General features: G+C 37.5%; 1 protein-coding gene across 1 annotated transcript in view; it reads right to left on the reverse strand.

The window, feature by feature from the left end:
* HACD2 (3-hydroxyacyl-CoA dehydratase 2) overlaps positions 1–26,755 on the reverse strand; it is an 88,920-nt gene that overhangs the window by 24,805 nt on the left and 37,360 nt on the right. Inside the window, exon 4 of the mRNA XM_065942985.1 lies at positions 5,245–5,333. Within this exon, the coding sequence (XP_065799057.1) occupies positions 5,245–5,333 (89 nt within the window). The remainder of the gene's footprint in view (positions 1–5,244; positions 5,334–26,755) is intronic.

Below are 26,755 nucleotides of genomic sequence, written 5' to 3' on the forward strand. Positions count from 1 at the left end.
TTATCATAAACGACCTACCTGGTGGCGTTGGCCAGTCAACAAGAAGCACATGTCCACGGTAGAGCCCTTCCCTGCAACCCACGCCCCCAAACAAATGACAGTTTATCTTTCTTATTGCTGTGCTTTCAGATCTGCCTCTACCTGCAAGGTGGGCCCCTCAAGCTTCCTCTTATATGTACTTGAGCTGCAGTTCCACAGACAGTGGATTTTGAGGACTACACGAGAAACTCCAATCCCTCCACTTAGCTGGGTAAGGGAACTCCAGGCTTTCATTCTCTACGAATGAGACTATGGCTCTTGAACTAGGGACAGAGATGGTGAGATTTGGTTATGCCTCCAGGAAACTAAGCAGAGATAGGAAGTAAAATCAAGAAAAAGGAAAGTTGAATAAAAATTACAGCACATTACAGTATTTTAGAGCATTTCTTAAACCTTAGATCTCATCAAATTATTCAAGGAGCTTAATAGTGATGATTCTGTCTCCACTCCTCAAAATTCTGTATCATATATGGGGTGGGACCTGGCAGGTGCATTTCTAAGAAGCTTTCCGGGGAATTCTGTTCCAAATAGTCCATATGCCAGTATGAAAAATAGTCTTGGGACTTTCAAGAAGAAAGGTCAGTTAACTGGAGGGATATATCAGAAGCCCTAAAACGAGCACTAAAGAAGCAGAGAGGCACATTGGCAAAGTGTGCAGACGAGCACCCAGGCCTGCAATTACTGGTGCATTTCACCTATAAACCATTTGATTGGAGAACCGTATTTCAATATGCGTGTGGTATGACAGAATTGCCGAAGAGGAAAGGTGCTTCTGCGCCTGAGATGTCATGTGCTTAGTCCCCCAGTCGTGTCTGACTCTTTGCGACCCCACGGACTGTAGCCTGCCAGGCTCCTCTGTCCATGGGGATTCTCCAGGCAAGAAACTGGAGTGGGTGGCCATACCCTCCTCCAGGAGATCCTCCCAACCCAGATCTCCCGCACTGCAGGTGGATTCTTCACTGTCTGAGCCATCAGGGAAGCTCAAAATCTGGAATGGGTAACTGAGATGGGTGTTTTCAACTCTTCAAGGGATAAAGTATGATTAGCACACAAAAGTAAGAATGTGTTTACATCACATTTCTAACTGGTGAGAGCAAGCTTTAATGCAGGAGGAAGACTTTGAATTCAGAAGTTTACTTTCAACTCTGCCATTTGACAGACGGTCGTTTGCTGCTCTAGCTTCCAAGCTTTAAGTGGAGTCTACAACCTACCCCAAGAGACAACTGTCAAGAGTGAATAATTATATTTTAATAAAGTCCTCCATAAAGTATAATGTAACAAACAACAAAAACCAGCATGATGATAGAGAACTGGACGTTACTAACTTTCTTAAACATGCACGACAGACTTTTTGTAGGCAGCTTGCTGAGAAGTTAGCAAAGATGGCAACTTAAGTGTCACGAACCCCAGTGGCATGCCAGAAAGAAGTGGGAGCCAGCTGACTGGTGAAATCAGAACTCACGGGACATTCCAGAGGAATGTGAGAAAACATCCTTTTCTCCAAAGGTAGCAAAGGGTAAGGAAGAAAGAAGGCTCAGCAATCCAGGGCAAAGCTCTATCTCACACAAGTTACCCTACCTAGTAAGGTGTTGAAGGTGTTCACTGCACTCAGGCTAAGTCACAGTGAGAGTCCAACAACTTCTTATTCAACTGCTGCTCAGAGCGGTAACCTGGGACTTCTGCTCAAGAACACAGCAATCTCACACTGAGAACTCAGGAGAGGATACGTGGGGGCTTCTTCAAAGAAGAAGCCTGTCCCCAGGAAAAGGAACAGTGGCCTAGTTGTGTGTCTAGGAATCGGGCTTGGCTTAGCTACTTTTAGGGAAGGAAGAATATGTGCCCTGTGGACTTCTGTTTCTGATGGGGGGTAGGGGTGGCGGTGGTGGATCATATTAAGGTGGCATCTCCCATTGCAGTTTACTCTGAAAAACATCAATCTTGCTACAGGTCAATGACGAGACAAAGACACCGACCCAAACAGAAGGTGAGGGGAACAAATGCCCACAGAAGCCTGATATGGCAGTAGCAGTGGCCATCCTGGCTAAGGAATGCAGAAGAAGCCAGTTCATTTCTGGGGTTCAGGTGGAAAAACTGCAAAGAAAACAGGTTAGCTAGAATTTCTGATTCCTCCTGTATCCCACACACCCTATATCTCACCCTGAGCTTGTTATCAGAAGCTTAACTTTGCTTATATAAAAAGTCCCTTTAAAAGGAAAGAAGTGGGGAGGTTATTTGCTATGTTGGGTCAAGAAAAAGCTTTTGAGCATAGAGACATTTTATCTTTAATATCCTGCTCATCAAGAAGTCCTGCTAGTGATGGTGGATCCTTCTACATCAGAGAAGAAAACCATCTGATCATCTTTAGTTCTATGATATACCTGGCAACATTTATGTGACTAGTGTTCCATGCAGCAGAGAATAAAAATGACAGATAAGAATGCATGTTTTATAGGGCCTCTTAAAAGAAAATCTACCTCAAATATGAAAACCGTAGTATCTAGTCCTAAAATGTATATAGGCTATACCTTAGTACATCATGTACAATTACAGAAAACAAGGGAAATGAGTGTAGAAAATACAGGCAGGCCAAAGAGGGTAGGGCAAGAGTCCAAACCCAAATGTAACGCTATGAGAACGAAGCAGGCGTGTCCACTTTAGAGGATATGTGATGCTAGAAAAGAAACTGAGGATGAAAGCAAAGTACTGCAAAAAGAATTTGAACATTAATATGAGAAAGTGAGATATACTTTATTAAGCAGTTATTTCTGGGATCAATTTCCCTATGCATTAGTTATTGGGAATTTAGTTATTAGTTATGTGGTTCCCACCATTAAAAATAAACAAAGCTAACTATAAGGAAAAGAATGATATTTAAAAGATGTTTCAGTAAACAGAAGAATGGACATTTAATAGGGAAGCCATATATAATGTTGTATAGGACAAACTAAATTATAGCTGACATGAAACTTGACAGTAGAAAAAATAGTCTTTGCTAAGAGAAGTGGGGTAAGGAGCAGGTGACAGACAGCAAACTGGCCTCTGAAATGCCACACTAACAGGTTTTCAAGCTACCTATCAGCAACTTGGGGTGGGTCAAGAGGGAATCTACTGCCATGAACAAAACAATGAATGGGTTCTTCTCAAAGAAAAGGGGAATGAGGAGACAAGAAGTGTGATCATGGAGCAGTAGAAACAATGAATCCTATTTACGTGAGAAAGGAGTAAGTCAGTCAATACAGTATATATGAAAAGAAGAAAACGGAAGAGGTGACAGAAAGACAGTAAGATTTACTACATTCCTAAGAAAACGATATGTTAATGATAGTAAAATTGGGTAAGATTGGCTGCAGAGAAACAATTTTGAATATGCAAACATAACAAGCATATAACTGAAATTACTGTGCTGACACTACATGTGAAACCATCTGTTAAATGGCAAGTCTGTGCATCTGTCAGGCAGGTGGTTACTAAGGGCAACGGCCAGGTCCGCATACCTGTAATCCACAGAGATATTTAATATCTTTTTAAGCCAAGCTGTCTTAACGCTCTGCCTAGGAAATTCTAGGAAATGTTGGTAACAGCAATATGGTAACAATTGCTTAACTTGAATTGTAAGCATTTTTGCTTTACTTGTCTATACTCTTTGCCAGAAGTGCTAATAAGCAGAGGAGTGGTTACTGAAGCAGAAGGGAGAAGCAGAGGCCATGAATAACCCAACAGCTGGAGCATTAGCTCCGGGACACCTAGTATCTGACTCTCTTGGCCGATTATAAACACTCCACAGTTGATAACACTCTATCTTCATGTAACTAACATTTAATTATTAGAAGAATATAATTACTTGTTTAAGAATATAAATGAGTTACTATTAGGAAGAAAGTTTAGGTCACTTAAGACTATTGGGAAGTTAAAACTATGAGTTGCCGGTTAAATGGAAAGGAAAGAAGGAAGAAACACAGGTTACAAATGATTTATAGAAAAGACTTTGAAACCAATGAAGAGAGTAACTTTTCCTTACTCCAGAAACAACTAAGAATGAGAACAAGGGGTAATATGCCACGTTAGGATTTACTTGCCTGTTTTTGACTTTTTCTTTAAAGAAATGTGGCACTATAGAAAGTGATCATGTAAAATATGAGATTGCTTTATATTCTTCCTCCACAGAAAGTGTAAATAGATATCTTCAAGGAATGAATGAGCTTAAAAGAAAAATTCTGTGGATCTGTAACAAGAACAACTTAGCTTAGTCAATTTTCATTAAAAATGTGCATTTTTCTGTATGTATAAACATATGCTAATAAAAAGTTAAAAACAATAACTAGTTAAAAAACAAACAAAACTGTCTAAATAAATCCTGAAAAACCAAGTGTTTTGACAGGGATTTCAGAGTAATAGAAGACAAAGAAAACACCAGGATAATGCTAATAGATAAGCACATTCCATAAGGCTAAAGTGCCCAATAATGCTGGTGGTTAAGTTACTAGGACTGGAAAACTGAAAACTGAATCTTCCTGGTGGGTACTGGTACTCTGCCTCATGGTGACATTAACAATAATGGACTTTTAAAAAGCGAAAAACATACTGGAAAACAATTCCCTTCTCCAATACCAGACAATGAAAGATAGCTGTGGATTTATAGCCATGGTAATGATGGTTTCCTCCCTCCAGTTCTTATAAGAAGCTGGCCTGCCTGGGCATCCACCTCAGACCCTCAGAAGAGCGCTCATCTCCCTGAACCACTAGACTCAGCACACTTGGGAATTCCATTAATGCAAGTGGACCGGGTAGGAACAAGTTTGTTACTTTACCCTGGTCCGACAAAGATTGGACTGGCAATGAATTTATGTCCCTCACTTCCCCAACAGTCCCGCTATAAAGATGCAGCTGTCCAGGGTTTATGGTGCTGAATTCAAACAAGAAACCAGAAAAATATAACTGAGGTGCAGACCATAGCCATACCAGCCAAATCTCCAAGGGAACTGAGACTTTGGGACTTTGTGTAATCGGTCTCCTTTTTTCAACTGTATATTTGGGGTATGTTTCCCACAAGTAACCCAATTCCTATAGTACAAGTGAATTTTGTTTGGGCTATACTGATATGATGTGCAGTTCCATCTTTAGCGATAAAACACACGTGAGAAAGAAAAGTTGACTAAAGTTTGTTAATGCTAATATTATTTTATTTTTGTCTTTTTAAATGCTTACCTCTTTGACACTATGTGTTACTGCCCATATTAGAAAAACTCTTGACATCACCTGGAAAGAAGTCAGGACAACAGAAGATGGAACAATTCCTGAAAGAAAATTTAGGATGGGTAAATAAATGTATTGTACTGTGTTTCAAAATGTAATAGATTTCCTAAAACATCCAAATTTTAATGTTTAAAGCTATCATGAGCAGCTGAAATTTATCTACATTTCTGTATAGACTATGTTTTTCAGTGTAGTCAATATTAAAACTTTTCCTCCCTCAAAACAATAATATTGTCAATGATAATAGTAAAGCATGGAATCTAGGTAACTTTCCTAGGTCTTTCAAAGTCACTGACAAAGTACAGTATTTTTTAACACTTTTACAGGCAGAGAAAATAAAACCACTGCTTAATGCTTAAAGTTAGACACTGAAAGTTCATTTTACAATGTGGGTTTCAGAAATAAACAGGCAACTATGAAAAGGAAAATCAACTGTTTATGTCAACAGAATGTTGAAAGCTCCTGGCTTTCAGACTGGATATGATACACTAACAGTTAGGTTGCCGTCTTTTATATTTTGCTAACAAGCAGACAAACTCAAAGTTTATATACCATTTTTTCTCACCTTATTCATTAGGGTAAGCACTGGTACAATTATCTTTCCAATGTCCTCAAGTTATAATGCTAGAATTATGTTTAGTTATTTTTTTATAATTATCAAGTTCTGCTAAGTTTACATTTCTTTGGCTTCTCCCTTCAATTCCTACAACCACAGTGCGTATCTAGAGACCAGCCACCACCATTATATAAAAATTTTCCCTTCTTTAATTCATCTTAAACCAAGTAATAATTCCTTATCTAAAAATATTCTCTCTGTAACTTCACATTGGCAAGGAACTGCTACAAATATAAAATCTGGAAGCAGAATTATGGGTATCCAGTCCAGTAACCCCTCCACCACTTCTCTCTGCTCATACTGCTATCAGTAACTACACTTACCAACTTCCCAGACCTGTCCAGTTGCATGTGGGCAATTCCCCACTTGCCAGGAACCCCTTATCATAGGTAGTAAATTCTTCATCCACTTTAAAACTAACCTCATCGTCAATATATTCAGTGGACTATCCCTGATCAATTTTCATTCTTCCAAGCCCTCTAAAATCACTCAGACTTCTGGACATTTATATAGCTGGACAAACTACAACTTGCCAAAAGCCCATGTGCAATTATATGAAGCTAAAATTACCTCTATAGGTATGGCTACGAAAGAAAATTATTTTATATCTCATTAAGAAAAAAAAAGGTACTACATCCTATTAGAATGAGTTTTAAAGAAGATTTGGGCTTTAAAGAGGTATGGTTTGGTTTTCAAAAGCAAGCAAAATGGACATGTCAAGCACAATGCTTGGCATATAAAGATGCTCAATAAACCTTTATAGAATGAATGAAAATGGAAGTGTTAGTCACTCAGTTGTGTCCAACTCTTTGTGACCCCGTGAACTACAGTCCGCCAGGCTCCCCTGTCCATGGGATTTCCCAGGCAAGAATACTGGAGTGGGGAATAATGGAGTACCATTTCCTTCTCCAGGGAAATAGAATGAATACAAAAATATAAACATATGGACATACAAATATATGGAATAGAACTGACAGTCTGGAAATAAACCTTCACATTCATAGTCACTTGATTTTTTAACAAGAGTGCCAAGACAAATCAGTGGGAAAATATTTGTCTTTTCAGCAAATTGTTCTGGGATAACTGGATATCCACATGCTAAAGAATGGAGCTGGGACACTTTCTTAGACCAAATAAAAAAAAATCACTCCAGATGGATCACAGATCTAAATGTAAGAGGTAAAATTACAAAATTCTTGGAAGAAAACATAGATGTAAATTTCTGTGATTCTGGATTAGGCAATGGTTTAACAGATATGAAAACAAAAGCACAAGAAATAAAATTGGGCTTTATCAAAACTAAAAACTTGTATGTCTCAAAGGACATTAAGACAGTGAAAAGAAAACCCACAGGAGAAAATATCTACAAATATATATATAATCTGGAACTTATATGTAAAATATATAAAGAGCTCTTATAATTTAAAAATAAAAGAAAACCCAATTTAAAAGTGAGCAAAGGATTTGAGGAGACATTTTTCCAAAGAAAATATGCAAAAGGTCAATAAGCACATGAAGAGGTGCTCAACATCATTAGAGAAATGAAAATTAAAGTCATAATGATACAGATACACTTCACATCCACTAGGAGGGCTACCATTAAAAAGACCTGTAATAACAAAATTAAACCAGTCAATCCTAAAGGAAATCAAACCTGAACATTCATTGGAATGACTGTTGTAAAAGCTGAAACTCCAATACTTTGGCCACCTGATTTGAAGAGCAGACTCACTGGAAAAGACCCTGATGCTGGGAAAGATTGAGGGCAGAAGGAGATGGAGGCAGCAGAGGATAAGATGGTTACATAGCATCACTGACTCAATGGACACAAATTTGAGCAAACACCGGGGGATACTGCAAGACAGAGGAGCCCGGTGTACTATAATCCATGGGATCACAAAGAGTCAGACATGACTTAGCAACTGAACAACAACAACATAATAACAAGTGCTGATGAGGATGTGAAGCTGGAACCCTCATACATTGCTGACAGGATTAGAAAATAGTGCAGCCACTCGGGAAAACAGTCTGCCTCAAAATGTTAAATACAGAATTATCCTATGACCCAGAAATTTCACTCTTAGAATATATACACCCAAGAGAAATGAAAACATATATATGCCCATACAAAAATTTTTATACAAATGTTTATAGTGGTGTTTATATTAGCCCCAAAGTGGAAATATTAAAAATGTCCATCAACAGATGAAGGGATAAATAAAATGTGGCATAGCCATACAATGGGACATTAGAAATAAAATAGAAAGTAATAAAAAAAAAGAAATGAAGTAATGATACATGCTACAATATTAATGAACCTTAAAGCATGATGCTGAGTGAAGAAGTCAGTTACAAAAGAGCATGTATTATATAATTCAATTAAGATGAAATATCCAGAGTAGGCAAAATTATACAGACAGAAAGGAGATCAGTAGTGACCTGGGCCTGGGAGGTTAGGAAGAAAATGGAAAGTAATTATCAGTAGGTACATAGTTTTGTTTTGGGGTAATGAAAATGTTCTAAAATTGATTATGTTCTAAAACTATACACTCTAAATGAATGAATTGAATGGTATGTGAACAAACCTTCTATTTAATCAAATGCACAAAAGAAGTATAGAGCCTGATGGTATAATATGTAACACTGCTAAAGAAGCTAATTGGTAAGTCAAACATTAAGTGAATATACTTAGCCAGATCACAATTCAAATAAGAAAAGCTAAAAAAGATTGACAATCAAGTTTTCCTAAATGAGTTATCAAGTACTTGCCACTTAAGACCACCACTCTTTCTAGCCTCTTTTTTTTTAACTCAAAGACCAGCTCATCACATAAAAATTAAATTTTTTTTTCTTTAATTTTTGCTCTTCTTTTATCACTGAAACAATGGGCTAGATGGCTAGTGGTTTGAGCAGTACTCTAGGGCTGCTGCTATATTTGGTTGGGGATCAAAAAAATCCAGGATCTGGACCTCAGACTTTCAAGTTCAAAAATCTGATTTTATGCCACTTAAGAGCAAGAAATAGGCTCTATTAATGAGTTGGGAAACCAACTCATTAATCAAATCCATAGGAGACTAGCTAACAAACCAAAATGTCAATTTATTCACTTGTAATAGAGGCACAGCCTTTTTAATAACTGAATGACTAGGATTTTAGAGACCCTCATCTAGGGGTGCATTTTTTTGCTGTCAAAATTAGAATGCTTTGTAAGTGTGACTTTAAACAGAGGGGTTTGGGAGATCTGGAGATGAATATCACCGTTCAGCAATATAAGGCTTTATCCCTTCTCTACTACAAAGCTCCCTTTCCTAGGAAACATGGATATTTACATGTTTCCCTTTCAAAAGTGCTAAACAAGAATTATCCGATTGCTTTCCTTAAAAAGTAAGTTTTAGTGACCAAAAATAAAGATTTACTTTTTTGGTAAATTTCCCACCAGTCTTTTCTTCTGTTTTTAAATACAGTTCAACTTCTGTTCTTTATAGTCTTTGTGGCTTGCTTTTCTCATTTAACACTTTAAGAAATTTTCTATCTTGCAACATATTAAAAATATTTTAACTTGAGTAATAATATCCCTTTGAGTGGAACATATTTGTTTATCTCCTCTCCTTCTGTAAGACATTTATATTGTTCCAATTTTTTGATACTATAAATGAAGTAATTAAGTATTAAAAATAACACTTAAAATTTTTTTGAGGCTTAGACCCTTTTTTTTTGAAAAAGGATTATTTCCTTGGGACAGTTCCCAGAAGTGTAACTACTAGGTCAAATGGCATGAATGCCTTTAAAGCTCTTGAAATATACCACCAAATTGCTTTCCAAAAAGTTTGTATCAATATACACTCCTACCAGCATGGAAGCCTGCCTGCTTTAGCACTGCCTCAGCAGTGAATTTAAATTTGAGTAAGTTAGGAAATAAAAAGCTGATCAATGCTTTCTAATTTGATGCAGATGCTGAGACATTTCTGGCTTTGCCTGCAGGTGCTCCTACATTCCTGTTCCAGAGAATCTGGCTATTTAGGCACCTGAAATTTTTCAAGGGATGCCATCTATACCAGCTCTCACTTTACTTAGTTTCTACAGCATAGAACCTACCTCAACCAGTCACCCAGCATACAGCACTTCTGACCCTCATGACAGCAGATCTTTTCTAGACTTCTAACAGTCAATCCCCCTGTGATTACATCCGTTATACCCTTTATTTGATCACAATGTTCATTAACATAGCATATTAAAACTACCCAAACTGCACACTTTTGCTGTTGATGACTGCTTCAACTGGCTGTTTCCAAATGACAAAGAGAGATTCTGCAACCTGATCAGTAAGCTATTACTAGATCAAAATTCATTCAAAATGATTTACTAGGTATATATTGTTGTTGAGTGGTTTAGTAGCTAAGTCATCTCTGACTCTTGCGGTCTCATGGACTCTAGTCAGCCAGGTTCTTCAGTCCATGAGATTTATCTATTGGACAGAAGTATTGATGGAACCTATCACTTAATTCAACAAATATTTTTGGAGTACCTACTCTACTGTTCTTCATGCTGGGGGTACAACAAGGAAGGAAAAGTCCCTGCTCCCATGAACTCACTCTCAGGCTATAACTGATTTGCTTTGGAATAGCTTTTATTTTTAGCACATTTTCCCCGAAGTTGCTGTGGGGCTATGAAAACATTTGTAAACAGGAAAATGGCATGACTGCTTCTCAGTTTCAGAAAGATATCTCTGTCAGCACTGCAAATCTTTGGCAAAGCAAGGTTATAAATTGAGAAATAATTATGAGAATTTACGGTGAAAGGGCGATGAACTTTTAAAGCAAAACACTGGTAGATAAAAGAAACACAGCCACTTCTGTGTGTGCACGTGTTAAGCAAAAGCTGTATAAAGGGGATCTGGCCATCAGTTTCTCATTTCTCCTGAACCAGGGTGCTATGAGGATGCTCCAACCACCTGAACCCTGGGAAGTTGAGTAGTACTGAGAAATCCTTCCTGCCTGATGCACCCGTCACATGGGCCAGGTTAGTGGGACTAGGAGACTGGCTACACATGACCAAGACCAGGATGAAAGTTAAGTACAGGAAAGGCAACACAGGCCAGGAGCAGAGCACGATAGTGTTTAGATGGAGCTCACTACCAAAGAAAGACAGGAGACACAAAGCTGGTGCCAGCAATTAAAGTAAATGTGGAAACTGAAATCAGAATCTCCCTATAATACGTGTAACTCTATGGCTGATTCATATCAATGTATGACAAAACCCACTGAAAAAAAAAAAAAAGAATCTCCCTACCCAAATTCCAAACCCACTGAACTAAAAATAATGAATATTAAATAACAACAACAAAAATGGCTAGCAGTAGCCAGAACAGAATCGGGTAAAACATTATGTCACACACTTTAAAAAGTGCTAGCCAAGAAAGAAGGGATTATTGCATACCTCCTACTCTGTCCTCAACCCCCAAAAGTGATACTGGTGAATCAAAAAAATTGCAAGAATTTCCACTAACAGGCCTAGATTTGGAGAGAAACACAAATTTCTGACTGGAGTGTGACAGACACGGAGGTTGGAAAGTGGTGGGGAAATGACTAACTGGGAGCCACTTCACTGATCCTAAGCCTTTCAGATCCCCCCCAGAGTCGGAAGACTGGTGCAAAGTTCCTTATGGGGACAGGATATACTTTCTATAGGATTGAGGAATTCCAAGATGGAGCAATTAAGACTCAGAAGAGAAGAAAGAGCTCATGTGTCTTTTAAAAGTAATTCATTCACCTTGTTCAAAACTTTTAAAGTATAAAAAGATACACAGAGAAAAGCTTCCCTCCCAAATCCATCCTACTACCACTCAGGTGCCTTTCCTACAGGCAACCAATTAATGCTTTGTCTATCATTCCAGAGATACATTTTAGGTAATCAACAGCAAATATGTGAGTCAATGTGTAAAGATACATTTACACACACTCTTCCAATTGTTTCCGCAATGGCAGTCTTTACATATATACACTATCGTGTGTAAAATACAGCTAGTGGGAAGCTGCTGTGTAGCACAAGGGGCTCAGCTAGGTGCTCTGCGATGACCTAGATGGGGAGGGTGGAAGCAGGCTCAAGATGGACGGAATATATGTAAATATATGGCTTACTCATGATGTGGTACAGCAGAAACTAACAAAACATTGTAAAGCAATTATGCTCCAATAAACAAATAAGAAAAAAAATCCCAAAGATCTTTCTATATCAATACATGCATACACTTTTAATTATTAAGGCTTTATGTTTTAATATCCATATACTTTCTAAGCCCTATCCCCATATCCTCAGTGTGTAGAAAACTACATAAATCAGGAAAACCTCCATCCTTGAACTGTAGCTCAGAGGGAAAAACAACTGAATCTTAAATATTGTGGAAATGCAGTCAGGGTGGATTCAGTAACATTTATATCAGAGCAAAGAAAATGGCTGGACAGAGCTGCTCACAAGACAAAAGGCACAGCAATCACATGAACATAATGCAAGTAAAATAAAGCATGCATTGTTGGCAGGAGGAGTCAGACAGATCTGAAGCACAAGAAAGATATGAGGCACCACTGCTGGCTATGAAGATGGAGAGGCCATGTGCAAAGACTGGAGAGCACCATCCAATTGCTAGGAGCAACCTAAGGACAATAACCAGAAAGGAAACTGAACCTTAGCATTGTAACCACAAGGAACTGAAATCTGCCAACAAGTTTAAAAGCAGATTTTCCCCTAGAGTCTCTAGATAAGAATCCAGCCCAGCTGATACCTTGATTTTGGCTTTGTGAAATACTAACCAGAAAACACTTTGGTGGTTCAGATGATAAAGAATCTGCCTGCAATGCAGGAGACCCAGGTTTGATCCCTGGGTTGGGAAGATCCCCTGGAGAAGGAAATGGCAACCCACTCTAGTATTCTTGCCTGGAGAATCCCACGGACAGAGGACCCTAGCAGGGAGTCCATGGGGTCACAAAACGTTGGACACGACTGAATGACTAACACTTCCACTTCCAAGCCGAAAACACACCTGAGCCCACTGAACTTCTGACCTAACTAAGAGCTAATAAACAAGTGCTAATTTAAGCCAAAAAAATAAAAAAAAAATAAACCAAGCATTGAATTTAGGAGAAAAGTCAAAGATGTAAGCAATTGGAAGGAAGATGATAATGACAGAAGATACAGGCAATCCAACACAAGGATAACTGCTATCCTCAAAGTAGAGAAGCCAACAATAGAACAGAAGATGTATTTAAGGGTATAGTCCAAGAAACGAAAGAACTACATTTGTACTGAAAGAACAGTGAATAAGCAAAAGGAAGAACTTTCTTGATTACAAAAATAATACTTTTGGGATCCAAGGAGAAAAAAAAAAACAAGTTACCTACAAAATGGCAACAAAGTAAGCCTGGCTTCAGATTTCTCCACAGCAACACTCAATGTTAATAAATGATAAAACAACACTATTAGTACAAAGGTCTGAGAAAAACAAAGTATGCTCAAGAATATGATAACCCCCCCAAAAAAGAATATGATACCCAGCCAAGATGTCACTGGCAAAAGGTTGACACCACTAAATATTTAAGAATTTGTCACATAATGCCTATGTGAGTGACCCTGAGAAACACACAGTGTCAGAAACTCAGACAAACTAGACATAAATCAAAATAAAGAACTCAGGAGTAGAAAAGTCACAGTTAAGGGGTCCACTGTAGGCAATGAATCCATTCACATATAACACTAAAACTAAACAATCATGGTAACTATGGTCATAGAACAGAGTGTGCTGTGCTGCGCTAAGTCGCTTCTGTCATGTCTGACTCTGTGTGACCCCATGGACTGTAGATTGCTAGGCTCCTCTGTCCATGGGATTCTCCAGGCAAGAATACTGGAGTGGATTGCCATTCCCTTCTCCAGAGTATCTTCCCGACCCAGGGATCAAACCTGGGTCTCCTGCCTTGCAAGCAGATTCTTTACTGTTTGAGCTAGAGGGAAGTCCTAATATTAAATTAGTAACAATTTTAAAATGGGAGTCAGGGAAGAACTGAAGGAAGAACAAATAACAATACTAATTCCCTTAACAGAATTAATAAATATTGCCTAAAATATAGCTAAATATAATTTTAATCTAAATTTTTCATAATCTTTTCATTACACCTTAAGGGACCTTTTGATAAATAATGTTTTTCTCATGGTTAAAGGTTTTACAATGTGTTTGTTTTTTACAAACCCAATAATTTTACTGAAAAATAGCATGTATAGCATGACCTGTACAACTTGATTCTTCTATTCATTAACTTTTTCTTTCTTTGTATTAACATATATGTAAAGAGAATGCTTCCTGGATGATGCTTATCTTAGTCAGGATTAGCACTATTGGTAGAATCTGGAGTCATTTTTAAACTTTATGCACTTTTACACATTACTTAAACTCCTTATAAAAAATAAGAGTTAAAATTTTAAAATTAATAAAATCATCATTCTTAACAAGAAACTAAACATTTGGCATCAGCAAAAGATAATTCTGATATTGAACTAATTCCAATCTTAAACAGAAATTTTCTTAAATATTTTCTCTTAGAGTACAAGCTAATCTTAGGGAAACAGAAAATATTTCTGACCAAAATGAAGAGAAGGGTGGGAGTATGAAATTCAAGAAAGATGTCTGGCTTTTTTTGTTTTTTAAAGTACTGACAGAGAACAGTTTTCTTTCCTTTTTTTCTGGGATATAGAAAACTGACCATTCCTCTTGGTGTTGCAGCACCTGACCCCACAGAAAGCAATTTTTAATATACTTAACATAAGTACAACTTACTTTATTGAGCCTCTGACAAAAGAAATTTGTGTCTTACACTGAAATCAATAGCAAAATTATGGTATTTATATGATAAGCTCTGGATTTGAGATTGGCATTTCAAAAAGATGTACTAAACTGTAAGATGGCATTACATTTTGTATTACTAAATGCTTATTTTTTCACATAACAGACATGAATATAAAATCAGGTACAAGAATACTTCTTGTGTCTAGCATTGGGAAGAACTATGTAGTTAGAAAGAAATCTTTTCCCTTTACGTGACAAAATTTTAAATACAGAGGTGCTTCTCAAACTGGGGCATGTATATGTAAAAGATGTTCATCAGGGTCCCATCCAGCGACATCCTACAAGCAATCAACCTACTCAAATTCACAAGTATGAACTCAAACCAAAGTAAATAAGATAGAAAAATAACTTCATGTAGGCAACTCTATGGAGAAGGCAACGGCAACCCACTCTAGTATTCTTGCCTGGAAAATCCCATGGATGGAGGAGCCTGGTAGGCTGCAGTCCATGGGGTCGCTAAGAGTCAGGCACGACTGAGTGACTTCACTTTCACTTTTCACTTCATGCATTAGAGAAGGAAATGGCAACCCACTCCAGTGTTCTTGCCTGGAGAATCCCAGGGACGGGGGAGCCTGATGGGCTGCCGTCTATGTGGTTGCACAGAGTTGGACATGACTGAAGCAACTTAGCAGCAGCAGCAGGCAACTCTACCCAGGATTTCACAGTGTGAACAGAGTGAGTGGTGGTCTCAGATCTCCTGGCCATGTTGATTGTGATTTTACAGTCAGAGATAACATAATAGTCATCCAATGAGGCCCTGAGTACTGAAAAATTGATGCTTTCAAATTGTGGTATGGGAGGAGACTCTTGAGAGTCACTTGGACAGCAAGGACATCAAACCAGTCAATCCTAAAGGAAATCAACATTGAATATTCACTGGAAGGGCTGATGCTGAAGCTCTAATACTTCGGCCACCTGATGCAAAGAGCCAACTCATTAGAAAAGGCCCTGAAGTTGGGAAAGACTGGGGGCAGGAGGAGAAGGGGGCAACAGAGGATGAGATAGTTGGATGGCATCATCAACTTGATGGACATATGTTTGGGCAAACTCCCAGAGATAGTGAAGGACAGGGAAACCTGGCATGCTGCAGTCCATGGAGGTGGCAAAGACTTGGAAAGATCTAGCAACTGAATAACAATGAGGCCCCAAATGCAAGCCAATTGCTTTATGTGGCCTTTGAATGAAGGAAGAGTAAACACTTTCAAACACTGGAGGAAAATGAGCCTGTGCTGGACTCACTGAGAATCAATAGTAAGTTATATCGTATTGTATGGACAATTGAAGGTATTTTTCATTGAAATTTTACTTCTGCATAACCAATTCTACTTTAAGAGACAAAGTCACAGGATATACATATAATGCATCTTCATGATTCATTAATGTCTCCCTGAAATTCTGAGGGAAAGTCCATTTTTACATTAAAACATAAAGAAGGGAACTTCAAAAGTGTTTGATATTTATAGCAAGTTATTTGGTCTTTACTCTCAAACCTCTTAGGGTGGAATTACACTTCTCACAGGTATTAGGCAAACTTGTGAAAAGCTGGAAAAGCACTATGATATATAACAAAGATATAAGGTAGGAAGTTGAGCCTACAGAAAATAGAGGAGTAGGAAAAATAACTTGAAACCATGGCAGAAATTAATACCTAAACGGATATGGAGAAGGCTTGTGCACTTGCTTGGGGCAGAACCCAAACTTGGCTTACAGTTCCTTTATGACAGATATAATGAGAGAAAACAATCCATGTATAATTCAGTGTACATGAAAAAACTGGAACCAACAGGTTCGGTTTTTTGAGCCATGTACTTATATGTTAAATGGCTTTGAGTACGGTAGTGATTTCAAGTTTACTGGATGTCCTTTACATGACTTTACTGTCTCCTCTGTTTCAGATGGCCAATGGTCAGAGTGTCTGCCACTAATTAAGAATCTCCACTTAATTGAGGTTCTTACACGTAAAAGGTAACAATAAGTTGGCTTTAAGAGAAGACCCAGAGACCTCTAAAGGAAATGAGTTCCTGAATGCTTTATCAAATATCCATTTGTTTGTTTACTTTCGGGGTCTCTATTTTTTAACAAAGTTACTGGAAGTCTAATCTCTGAATGAAAGCAAAATATAAACATGAAAAAAAATGACACAATTCCAACCATTCTGAGGATAACACAAAAGGGTGACACATTTTGAAAAAGATGAAAACATAGAAGTATTAGAAGCCATTCTCAAAGAGGACACAAAAAGTCAATTGTAAGTCATGGAAACGCACTCAAACATCTGTATTATAGCTAGTATTTCTATAGTAAATTACCATCTAATTAGTTTTAGTGGTCACTGCAGGTGTTTTAGATCAGACTGTTAATTGTAGCCTTGAAATGGGGATAGTTCATATATTTTTCCCTAGCAAAGCTACATAATAAGTTTTTCTTTAAAAAAAAAAAAAAAGACTTATTAGTACCTCTATTTTTAAACTTACTAAGTTTTGTCTCAATATACTTCTGAAATTTCTATTACGTAAAGCTTTTTCAAAAGGCTGAACCCAATCTGTCATTTACTGGAAATAATGCAAGATCTAACAAGTTTGAGAGTAAAATCATTTCCTTACTACTTGAAAAAACCAACAATCAAAGGATCTCACTTAAGCAAACCAAAAAAATATCAAACTATGTTCTTTCTCAGAGTTCTAACCACAGTCCAAACCCTGTGGGTAGGGAATGAATACTGAAGTTTAATCTTACTAGAAGGTTTTGAAAGAAGGCTTCCTTGGGAAAGATTCTCTATTTAAAAGAGCAAGTAAGCACAAGGGTTATTTAAATACAGTGATCTTTAGCTAAGAAAATCTTGGCTGTCACAGCTGGAAAGGATCTAAGAGATCAAGTTCAATTCAATACATGACAGATGAGGAAAGTGAGGTCTGAAGAAGTAAAGTGACTGCCAAGCTTACATGATAACCGAATACAACATATTAATATTTATGTTTAAAATTTTGTGATTATTCTCAAAGAAAGTTAATTATTGGTCAATATATAACAGATTAAAGTATTTTCAACCAATATGACAAAAGGTTAACATTCGCAGCATATAAAGAAAAAATTATTTCTGTCTTTTAAAAAAATCAAGACCCTAATGGGCAAATAAAACAAACAGCATAAGTAAATAATTCACATAATATTATAAGAACATAATAAACATATGGAAGTATACATAATTTCATAATTAGCAAAAAAAGTAATAAACAAGATTGGGATTCCCTGGAGGCTCAGTGGTAAAGAATCTGCCTGCCAATGTAGAGATGCAGGTTCGATCCCTGGGTCCGGAAGATCCCCTGGAGAAGGAAATGGCAACCCACTCCAGTATTCCTGCCTGGGAAATCCCACGGACAGAGAAGCCTGGCGGGATGCAGTCCATGAGGTTGTAAAAGAGTCAGACACGATTGAGTGACTAAACAGTAACGATTAAACAAGAGTAATTTATGATTTTATATGATTATCTTAGTGAATATTAAAAATAATCCTTTACAATTCAATTTGGCAATATTTTTTAAGAGTTAAATGAATCTTTGTACTCTGGATTACTAATTATATGTGAAACTATACACAAAAGGCATAATCTGAAGACTAAAAAAAAATCACATATCAGATACTGGTTGAAAAACTAATATTTAAAAATGGGAACAACCTGGACATTTTACACTGGGAGGCATGATAATACATCCGATTCAGTAAGGTATTTTGTAATTAAAAAAATACCAGTGAATACAAGGTAAACCTGAAATATCTTGTCATATCAGAAAGCAACAACACTAAAAAGATGACTAAGGTTCCATCATAAAGGACTTGGAAGACAATCTGAAGATATTCCCACTGGCCAAAGATGGCCATTTTGTGCACTAAAAAGGAGATACAACAGACTGAAAAACACCAAATATGCTAAAATTCATGAGATCACAGTGATAAGAAGCAAAGACCTTCATTGTCCCTTTGACATGCTGTGTTGTTTGGAGGAAGGGGTGAATGTGTGTGTGTGTGTGTGTGTGTATCTGAGTGTATCTATTAGTATCAGTGCCTGCCTTCTGACATGCTCTGATCTGTGTTGTTTGGAGGAAGGGGTGAATGTGTGTGTGTGTGTGTATCTGAGTTTGTCTATTAGTATCAGTGCCTGCCTTCTGACATGCTCCGATCTGTGTTGTTTGGAGGAAGGGGTGAATGTGTGTGTGTGTGTATCTGAGTGTGTCTATTAGTATCAATGCCTGCCTGGGTCAGGTAAATGACATCTCCAATTTTATATAGGAGGACAAGTGTGCATAAAGCAACATGAAACCTAGCCCTCATTTTAACTTACAAACTAATGCTAACTGTTCTCAGAACTGGATTTTTTTCCCTCAACATTGAAACTGCTTTTTCCTTTTGGATTTAACTAAATATTGCTAGTTGAAGCCAGTGTGACATGGTAAGATAGCTGTCAGGCTGATGAGGAACATTGCTGCCTGTTTTAAAGCCAAACCCCAAATCATTTTAAAGAATAAAAAATATTGTATATAGGAAAAAAATCCAACAAATTTGTACTGGTTTTGTATAGAGGATTCTGGGAAACCAACACTTTATTCTGAAAACTGGTAACTAAAGGGAAAGAATCAAGCTTGAAAAAAAGAATATATATATATATCCTGTTACATCACAAGAAACTAAGGTAAGTGGGAAAGGAACTGGGTAAGTGGAGAACCATGGTGGAACAGGGGCTCACTTATCACTGTATACCCTTTAGTGAAGTAGCCATTTGAAAAATAAACTCATTTAATTATCACCATAGAGATTATGTAAAAAAAAAAAAAAAAGGAAAAATGGCTATATTAAAGGAAAAACTCAGAAAGCAAATAGAAGCCACTCTGATTATAATAATGCAGAAACTGCATAAACACATAGACCGGGTCTGGAAGGAAACATAAAGAAACAAAATTATTGACCAGAATTGTAGAATTTAGGGCATTTTTTCTTTTCATTAAAATGAATTCCATTGTTATATTTATAATGTTATTTGTCCAATAAATAATGTTAAGGTGGCATTTAAATGGAAAACATAGTATTTTCACCCTGTTACCCATACTTAAACAAAGCCCAGCTTTTTGAATCTTGAGCCCATAATCAAGGCAGTAAGAACCATTTGGGGGTAACTTGACTCTTACTGTAAGCAAGAGGTCTAAGAAGGATAAAAGAAAGGGTCTATTGAGGGCTGTTCATAGAGTAGATGTTAAAAGTTCAATGACTCTGCCCAGCTCTATCTCCCACTCCTGCACTAACGCGGGGGTGGAGGCGGTGGTGGCATTCACCGAGTAGGAGGCCAGCAGAACATGGAAAAAGCCTGTCGACAGTGCATAAAAGACACGCACTGAAAACACTGCTTGCAGGAGGAGTGAAGCTTGTCAAAGTACTGCAGAGGCTGGGAAAGTGAAGAGAAGAGAAAGAGCAATTATAACCTGAACCTAACAATTCCTCAGCTAAATTTAACTTGAGAGGTGGAATATATCTGCAGCATGAAAACGATAGGCAAATGAATGCTCAGGTACAAAAAGACCCAACCTACACAGAACTTTTAATGGTCATTGTAAAAAAAAAAAAATCAATTTTCATATCAATTATCTGCTATTAACCTGAATATATTTCAATTGTGAACCTCCCAAATAAATAAATGGACTTAAGGAGGAATACGGAAATCCTAGGCTCAGAGCAGAACCTTTTATTTCTTGTTATAAGTCAAAGTTAGTGAGGATTTATTAATCCCAAACTTCTCCAGAAATATTACTTAGAATTTTCCAGCTATGAATAATGAAAATTAAATAGTAACTTTCATTTACTTTATCAAGTTTGAAATGAAATTCCTTACTCAGCCTTCCAAACTGTGTCAAGAGATATTTACACTGTACTATGTTCACAAATAATTCCCAAATATATTACCTGAATATCTAAAATACATTATCCTAAAATACAAATACTTTATATGTTAAAAAAAGTATATCAAAATGTAATGATAACGATTTCTGGGTAAATAGATTAAAGTGATTTTTACTTTCTTCTTTATGTCTTTCAGTATTAAATAGCTTACCTTTAAAAGAAAATACATGTGTTACTTTTATATAGAAATAGGCCTTTTCACTTAAAAATGTCATCAAGACAGGACTTAATAGCCACCATAGTACAAATTCTGTTAAAAATAAAAATGGGTAGAAATTAAACAAAACAATAGGAAACCCTATTCCCCCTGCATTGTTTTCACACACAACTGATTTACAATTATTTTGGCAAAATATATACATATATAATATAATAAAAAATCCAAGTTGAAAACAGCTTTTGAAAGAGTTTATTCAGGTGCCCCATATTCTAATGAAGACTTTGGCAGCAGGAGTTGATCATGTACAAGATCATTACTAAGATTTATGACCATGTGTGTTACTTAGGGATACTGAGATTTACGACCATGCATATTGAATATGATGTAGGGGTAAACCAACCTGTGTTTATGCTTTTCAAATCCAACTTTAAAATATAAAGCAGATTGATTATTCACATCAAGTACTCTAATATTACTATATTCTGCTGCCAAGTGGATGGACTCATGGATTACTCTACTGGCTCAAGACTAAAGCAACCAATCGAATCCTTTGTGGCAACCACCATTAGTTGATTATTCACTGAGATTTTCCTCTTTTCCTTAACTAACAAAGTGCTGATCTTATGTGGAATAGTAGTGTACCATGCTAAAACACTAGCTTCTTTGGAATCCCCTGCAGTTTGAGAAAGCACGTAGCACAGTCCTGACCAATGAAAAGTAAACTATTTCTGGAAAGCACTGCTGTGCACCAACTTTGTGCCTGCAGCCACCTTCTGCCTGCAATGTGACGTGACACCACAGGCTCATCACAAGAGCCATATTACAACTATAGAAACACACACCAAGACAAAAGTGACACATTCTCATGAATGCTAAGAGCAGAAAGACAGATTTCTTGTTATATGGGAAAAAGAAACTTCTATTTGGCTAATGCACAGTAGTCACAATTCTGGCATGTAGAGCCAAATGCAATTCTACATATATCTTCTTTTTTTACAGCTGAGAAATCAAACCCAAAATCTGAAGGCAATTTGGGTAGACTTAAGAAGTCAAAACCATCCCAAAGGAAAAGAAATGCAAGAAGGCAAAGTGGGTATTTGAGGAGGCCTTATAAATAGCTAGGAAAAGAAGAGAATAAAAATGCAAAGGAGAAAGGGAAAAATATACCCAGCCGAATGCACAGTCCCGGAGGACAGCAAGTAAGAGAGAAGAAAGCCTTCTTAAGTGAACAATACAAAGAAACAGAGGAAAACAACAGAATGGGAAGACTAGAGACCTCTTTGACAAAACTGGAAAGACCAAGGGAACATGTCATGCAAAGATGGGCACAATAAAAGTCAGAAATGGCAAAGACCTAGTGGAACCAGATGAGATTAAGAAGAGGTGGCAAGAGTACACAGAACTATACAAAAAGGTCTTAAGGACGCAGATAACCACGACAGTGTGGTCACTCACCTAGAGCCAGACATTCTGAAGTGTGAGGTCAAGTGGGTCTTAGGAAGCATTACTACGAACAAAGTTAGTGGAGGTAATGGAATTCCAGTTGAGCTATTTCAAATCCTAAAAGGTGATGCTGTGAAAGTGCTGCACTCAATATGCCAGCCAATTTGGAAAACTCAGCAGTGGCCACAGGACTGGAAAAGGTCAGTTTTCATTCCAATCCGAAAGGCAATACCAAAGAATGTTCAAACTACCAAACAGTTGTGCTCATTTCACATGCTAACAAGGTAATGCTCAAAATCCTTCAAGCTAGGCTTCAGCAGTATGTGAACCAAGAACTTCCAGATGTACAAGCTAGATTTAGAAAAGGCAGAGGAACCAGAGATCAAATTGCCAATATCTGCTGGATCACAAAGAAAGCAAGGGAATTCCAGAAAAATATCTACTTCTGCTTCATTGAATATGCTAAACCTTTTGACTGTGTGGATCACAACAAACTGTGGAAAATTCTTAAAGAGATGAGGATACCAGATCACCTTGTCTGTCTCTTGAGAAACCTGTACGCGGGCTAAGAAGCAACAGTTAGAACCGGACATGAAACAAAGGACTGGTTCAAAATTAGGAAGGGAGTATGTCAAGGCTGTATATTGTCAGCCTGCTTATTTAACTTATATGCTGAGTACATCATGCAAAATGCTAGGCTGGATGAAGCACAAGCTGGAATCAAGACTACTGGGAGAAACATCAACAACTTCAGATATGCAGAGAAACTAAAGAGCCTCTTGATGAAGGTGAGAGAGGAGTGAAAAAGCTGGCTTAAAACTCCACATTCAAAAAACTAAGATCATGTTATCTGGTCCCATCACTTCATGGCAAATAGATGGGGAGAAAGTGGAAACAGTGACAGGTTTTATTTTCTTGGGCTCCAAATCACTGCAGATGACTGTAGCCCCGAAATTAAAAGATGTTTGCTCCTTGGAAGAAAAGCTATGACAAAGCTAGACAGCGTATTAAAAAGCAGAGACATCGCTTTTTTTTTTTTTTACAAAAGATCGTATAATCAAAGCTATAGTTTTTTCAGTAGTCATGTACAGATATGAGAGTTGGACCATAAAGAAAGTTGAGTGCTGAAGAACTGATGCTTTCAAATTGTGGTGCTGGAGAAGACTCTTGAGAGTTCCTTAGACAGCAAGGAGATAAAACCAGTCAATCCTAAAGTAAATCAATCCTGAATATTCACTGGAAGGACTTATACTGAAACTGCAGCGCCAATACTTTGGCCACCTGATGTTTACACCAACTCATTGGAAAAGACCCTGATGTTGGGAAAGATTGATGGCATGAGCAGAAGGGGGCAACAGAAGATGAGATGGTTGGATGGCATCACTGACTCAATGGACATGAGTTTGAGCAAACTCTGGGAGATTGTGAAGGACAGGGAAGACTGGCTTGCTGCAGTCAATGGGGTCGCAAAGAGTTGGACTCAACTTAGGGACTGAACAACAACAACAAAGTGCAGGACAAGGTAACACTTTCAGAAAGAAGTTATTCCAATTATACTTTTCCAGTCATGAAGACTAATGGCATCTGTAAGAAAGAAGATGGTGAACCTTGGTGTAATATTTCCTTCTGGTCAACAATTTCGTAAATCATCTCTAAACCTAAGTTCATACCTCCAAAAAAAAAAAAAAAAAAAAAACCCCACTAATACTTAATGTCCAAAAACAAAAGCAAAAAAATCTGCTCTCTTTTGCAATTTTGGTATTCATGAGACATGTGGTATTCATGAGCATCTTTTAAAAACATCTTACAAAAACATCTTTCTGGAGCCAGGGCAACTCAATACCAGGTCAAGATCTAGCAGATATAAATGTAGGATTTACTGAAGTATTTAACTATCATAACTATCATAAAGAGTTGGTTGCCCTTAAACCATTTTTCTTCACCTGTGTTGGAAACGTAATTACCCTATTCCCTCTACAGAGATTACTTCAAGGAAAAACTCTATTCATAAGCACCATACTCTATCTAAGCAAATCAGCCACAGATCTAAGATGAAAATATTATATGAAGGCAGATAAACTTCAGAGAGCTAGAAAATACATGTTTTACTTGATACTCCACACAGTAAACAAGGTACTATGAAAAATCAGTTTGCTTTGACCTCCAAAGATACAGAGTAAGTATTTATGGGCTGAATATGTGAAAGAACCCTAAGAATAACGAACACAGATCATACATCCCAGAGCAGATTCCTTTAAAGTTTAGGAGAAAATCCTTTCAAGGTTCAGTTCAGTTCAGTCGCTCAGTCGTGTCCGACTCTTTGGGACCCCATGAATCGCAGCATGCCAGGCCTCCCTGTCCATCACCAACTCCTGGAGTTTACTCACACTCATGTCCATCAAGTTGGTGATGCCATCCAGCCATCTTATCCTCTGTCGTCCCCTTCTCCTCCTGTCCCCAATCCCTCCCAGCATCAGGGTCTTTTCCAATGACTCAACTCTTTGCATGAGGTGGCCAACGTATTGGAGTTTCATCTTCAGCATCAGTCCTTCCAATGAACACCCAGGACTGATCTCCTTTAGGATGGGCTGGTTGGATCTCCTTGCAGTCCAAGGAACTCTCAAGAGTCTTCTCCAACACTTCAGTTCAAAAGCACCAATTCTTCGGCGCTCAGCTTTCTTCACACTTTCAAGGTTAGAGTTTCAGAGTAGAGAGGGATGCTATTCCTTATGGTGTGTCATTATGAAGCTAAAGCCCTCACAGGCTATTCTACCATAGGTGGAGTCCACACTATATATAAAATAAGGCACCAGCTTATTTTGCTCCTGTCATGTGTTCCCAAAGTACTTGCCAAAATGACCAGCAAATCTGTATTAGGTGGTATCTGTTAGGACACAATTTATTTTAAATTATATGGAAGTAAAAGGAGACGCAAGTTAGACTATTGTTCAAACTACAACAGTAATAAGAAAATCTATTAACTGAGTGTTCTATGCATCAATTATGGTTCTACATACTTTACTTATATTAGCTAATTTACTTCTCACAATTCCTATGAAGAAGGTGCTATTATTTTTCTCATTGTATAGATGAAGGGAACCAAAGTCCAAAGAAGATAAGACACATTCTCTGATACTCCTCCCTTTAAGAGGTAGCCTCTTTTTCCTTCTTTTGAGTGTGGGATGGTCTCAGTGCCTTGTTTTGAAAAAAAAGAAAAAAAATAGGAGTAACAGTGTGTGATATTAGGGACTAGATCATAAGAAGCACTGTGGCTTCCTCTTTGCCTTCTCTTTTAGATCATCTACTCTGGGGGACACTAGCTGCCACATCGTAAGGGACTTTGCAGCAGCCCTATATGGAGAGGACCAAGTGGTGCGTAACTGAGGTCTCCTGCCAACAGTCATGTGAGTGAGTTATCTTAGAAGCACAGCCTTCTGTTTCAGTCAAGTCTTAGCTGACTGCAGTCCTTGCTGGCATCAGACTGTAACCGCGAGAGACTGAGCCAGAACCACCCTAGTAAGCTGCTTCTCAATTCCAGACCCATAGAACCATGAGATAGGAAATGTTTGTGATTTTAAGTCACTTGGTTTTGGGGTAGTTTTAATCTATCAGTAAACACAGAACCATGTTTTCAATATAAAATTATATTTTGATACATTTTGTATAAAAATATAACAATTTGTGTAATTAATGTGTAATTATATAATTACACAAATTGCATAACTATATATCAATAATTATATGTAACTATGTATATACATATATAATGTCTGCTATATATATAACATACATATAACTTAATATACCCACATATATTTGTAACTACATGTAACATATAATTACATAATTATAATCATAAATTAATAATATTTTGAGTATCTGCTCATTCCCTGCAAACAGTAATGCCACTTTAATCACTGAAGAAGGGGAGAATAACATATCTCCAATGTCCCTTCAAAAGTTACCCTACTTGCTGCTGCTGCTAAGTCACGTCAGTCGTATCCGACTCTGTGCGACCCCATAGACGGCAGCCCACCAGGCTCCTCCGTCCCTGGGATTCTCCAGGCAAGAACACTGGAGTGGGTTGCCATTTCCTTTTCCAATGTATGAAAGTGAAAAGTGAAAGTGAAGTCGCTCAGTCATGTCCCACTCTTAGCGACCCTATGAACTGCAGCCTACCAGGCTCCTCCATCCATGGGAGTTTCCAGGCAAGAGTACTGGAGTGGGTTGCCAGTACCTTCTCTGGACCCTACTTACTTATTAAAAAATTAAACAATATATATTAAACATACATGTAGAAAGATTATACCTGCCTTAAGCTCTCACATACTCTTTACTTTTTCTCTTCTCTTGTAAGTCAATAAAGAAATAATACATCCAGCTCCCAAAATCTATCATAAGAACAAGT

The sequence above is a fragment of the Muntiacus reevesi genome, chromosome 8 (assembly GCF_963930625.1).
Source record: "Muntiacus reevesi chromosome 8, mMunRee1.1, whole genome shotgun sequence".
In the NCBI taxonomy this organism is placed as follows: domain Eukaryota; kingdom Metazoa; phylum Chordata; class Mammalia; order Artiodactyla; family Cervidae; genus Muntiacus; species Muntiacus reevesi.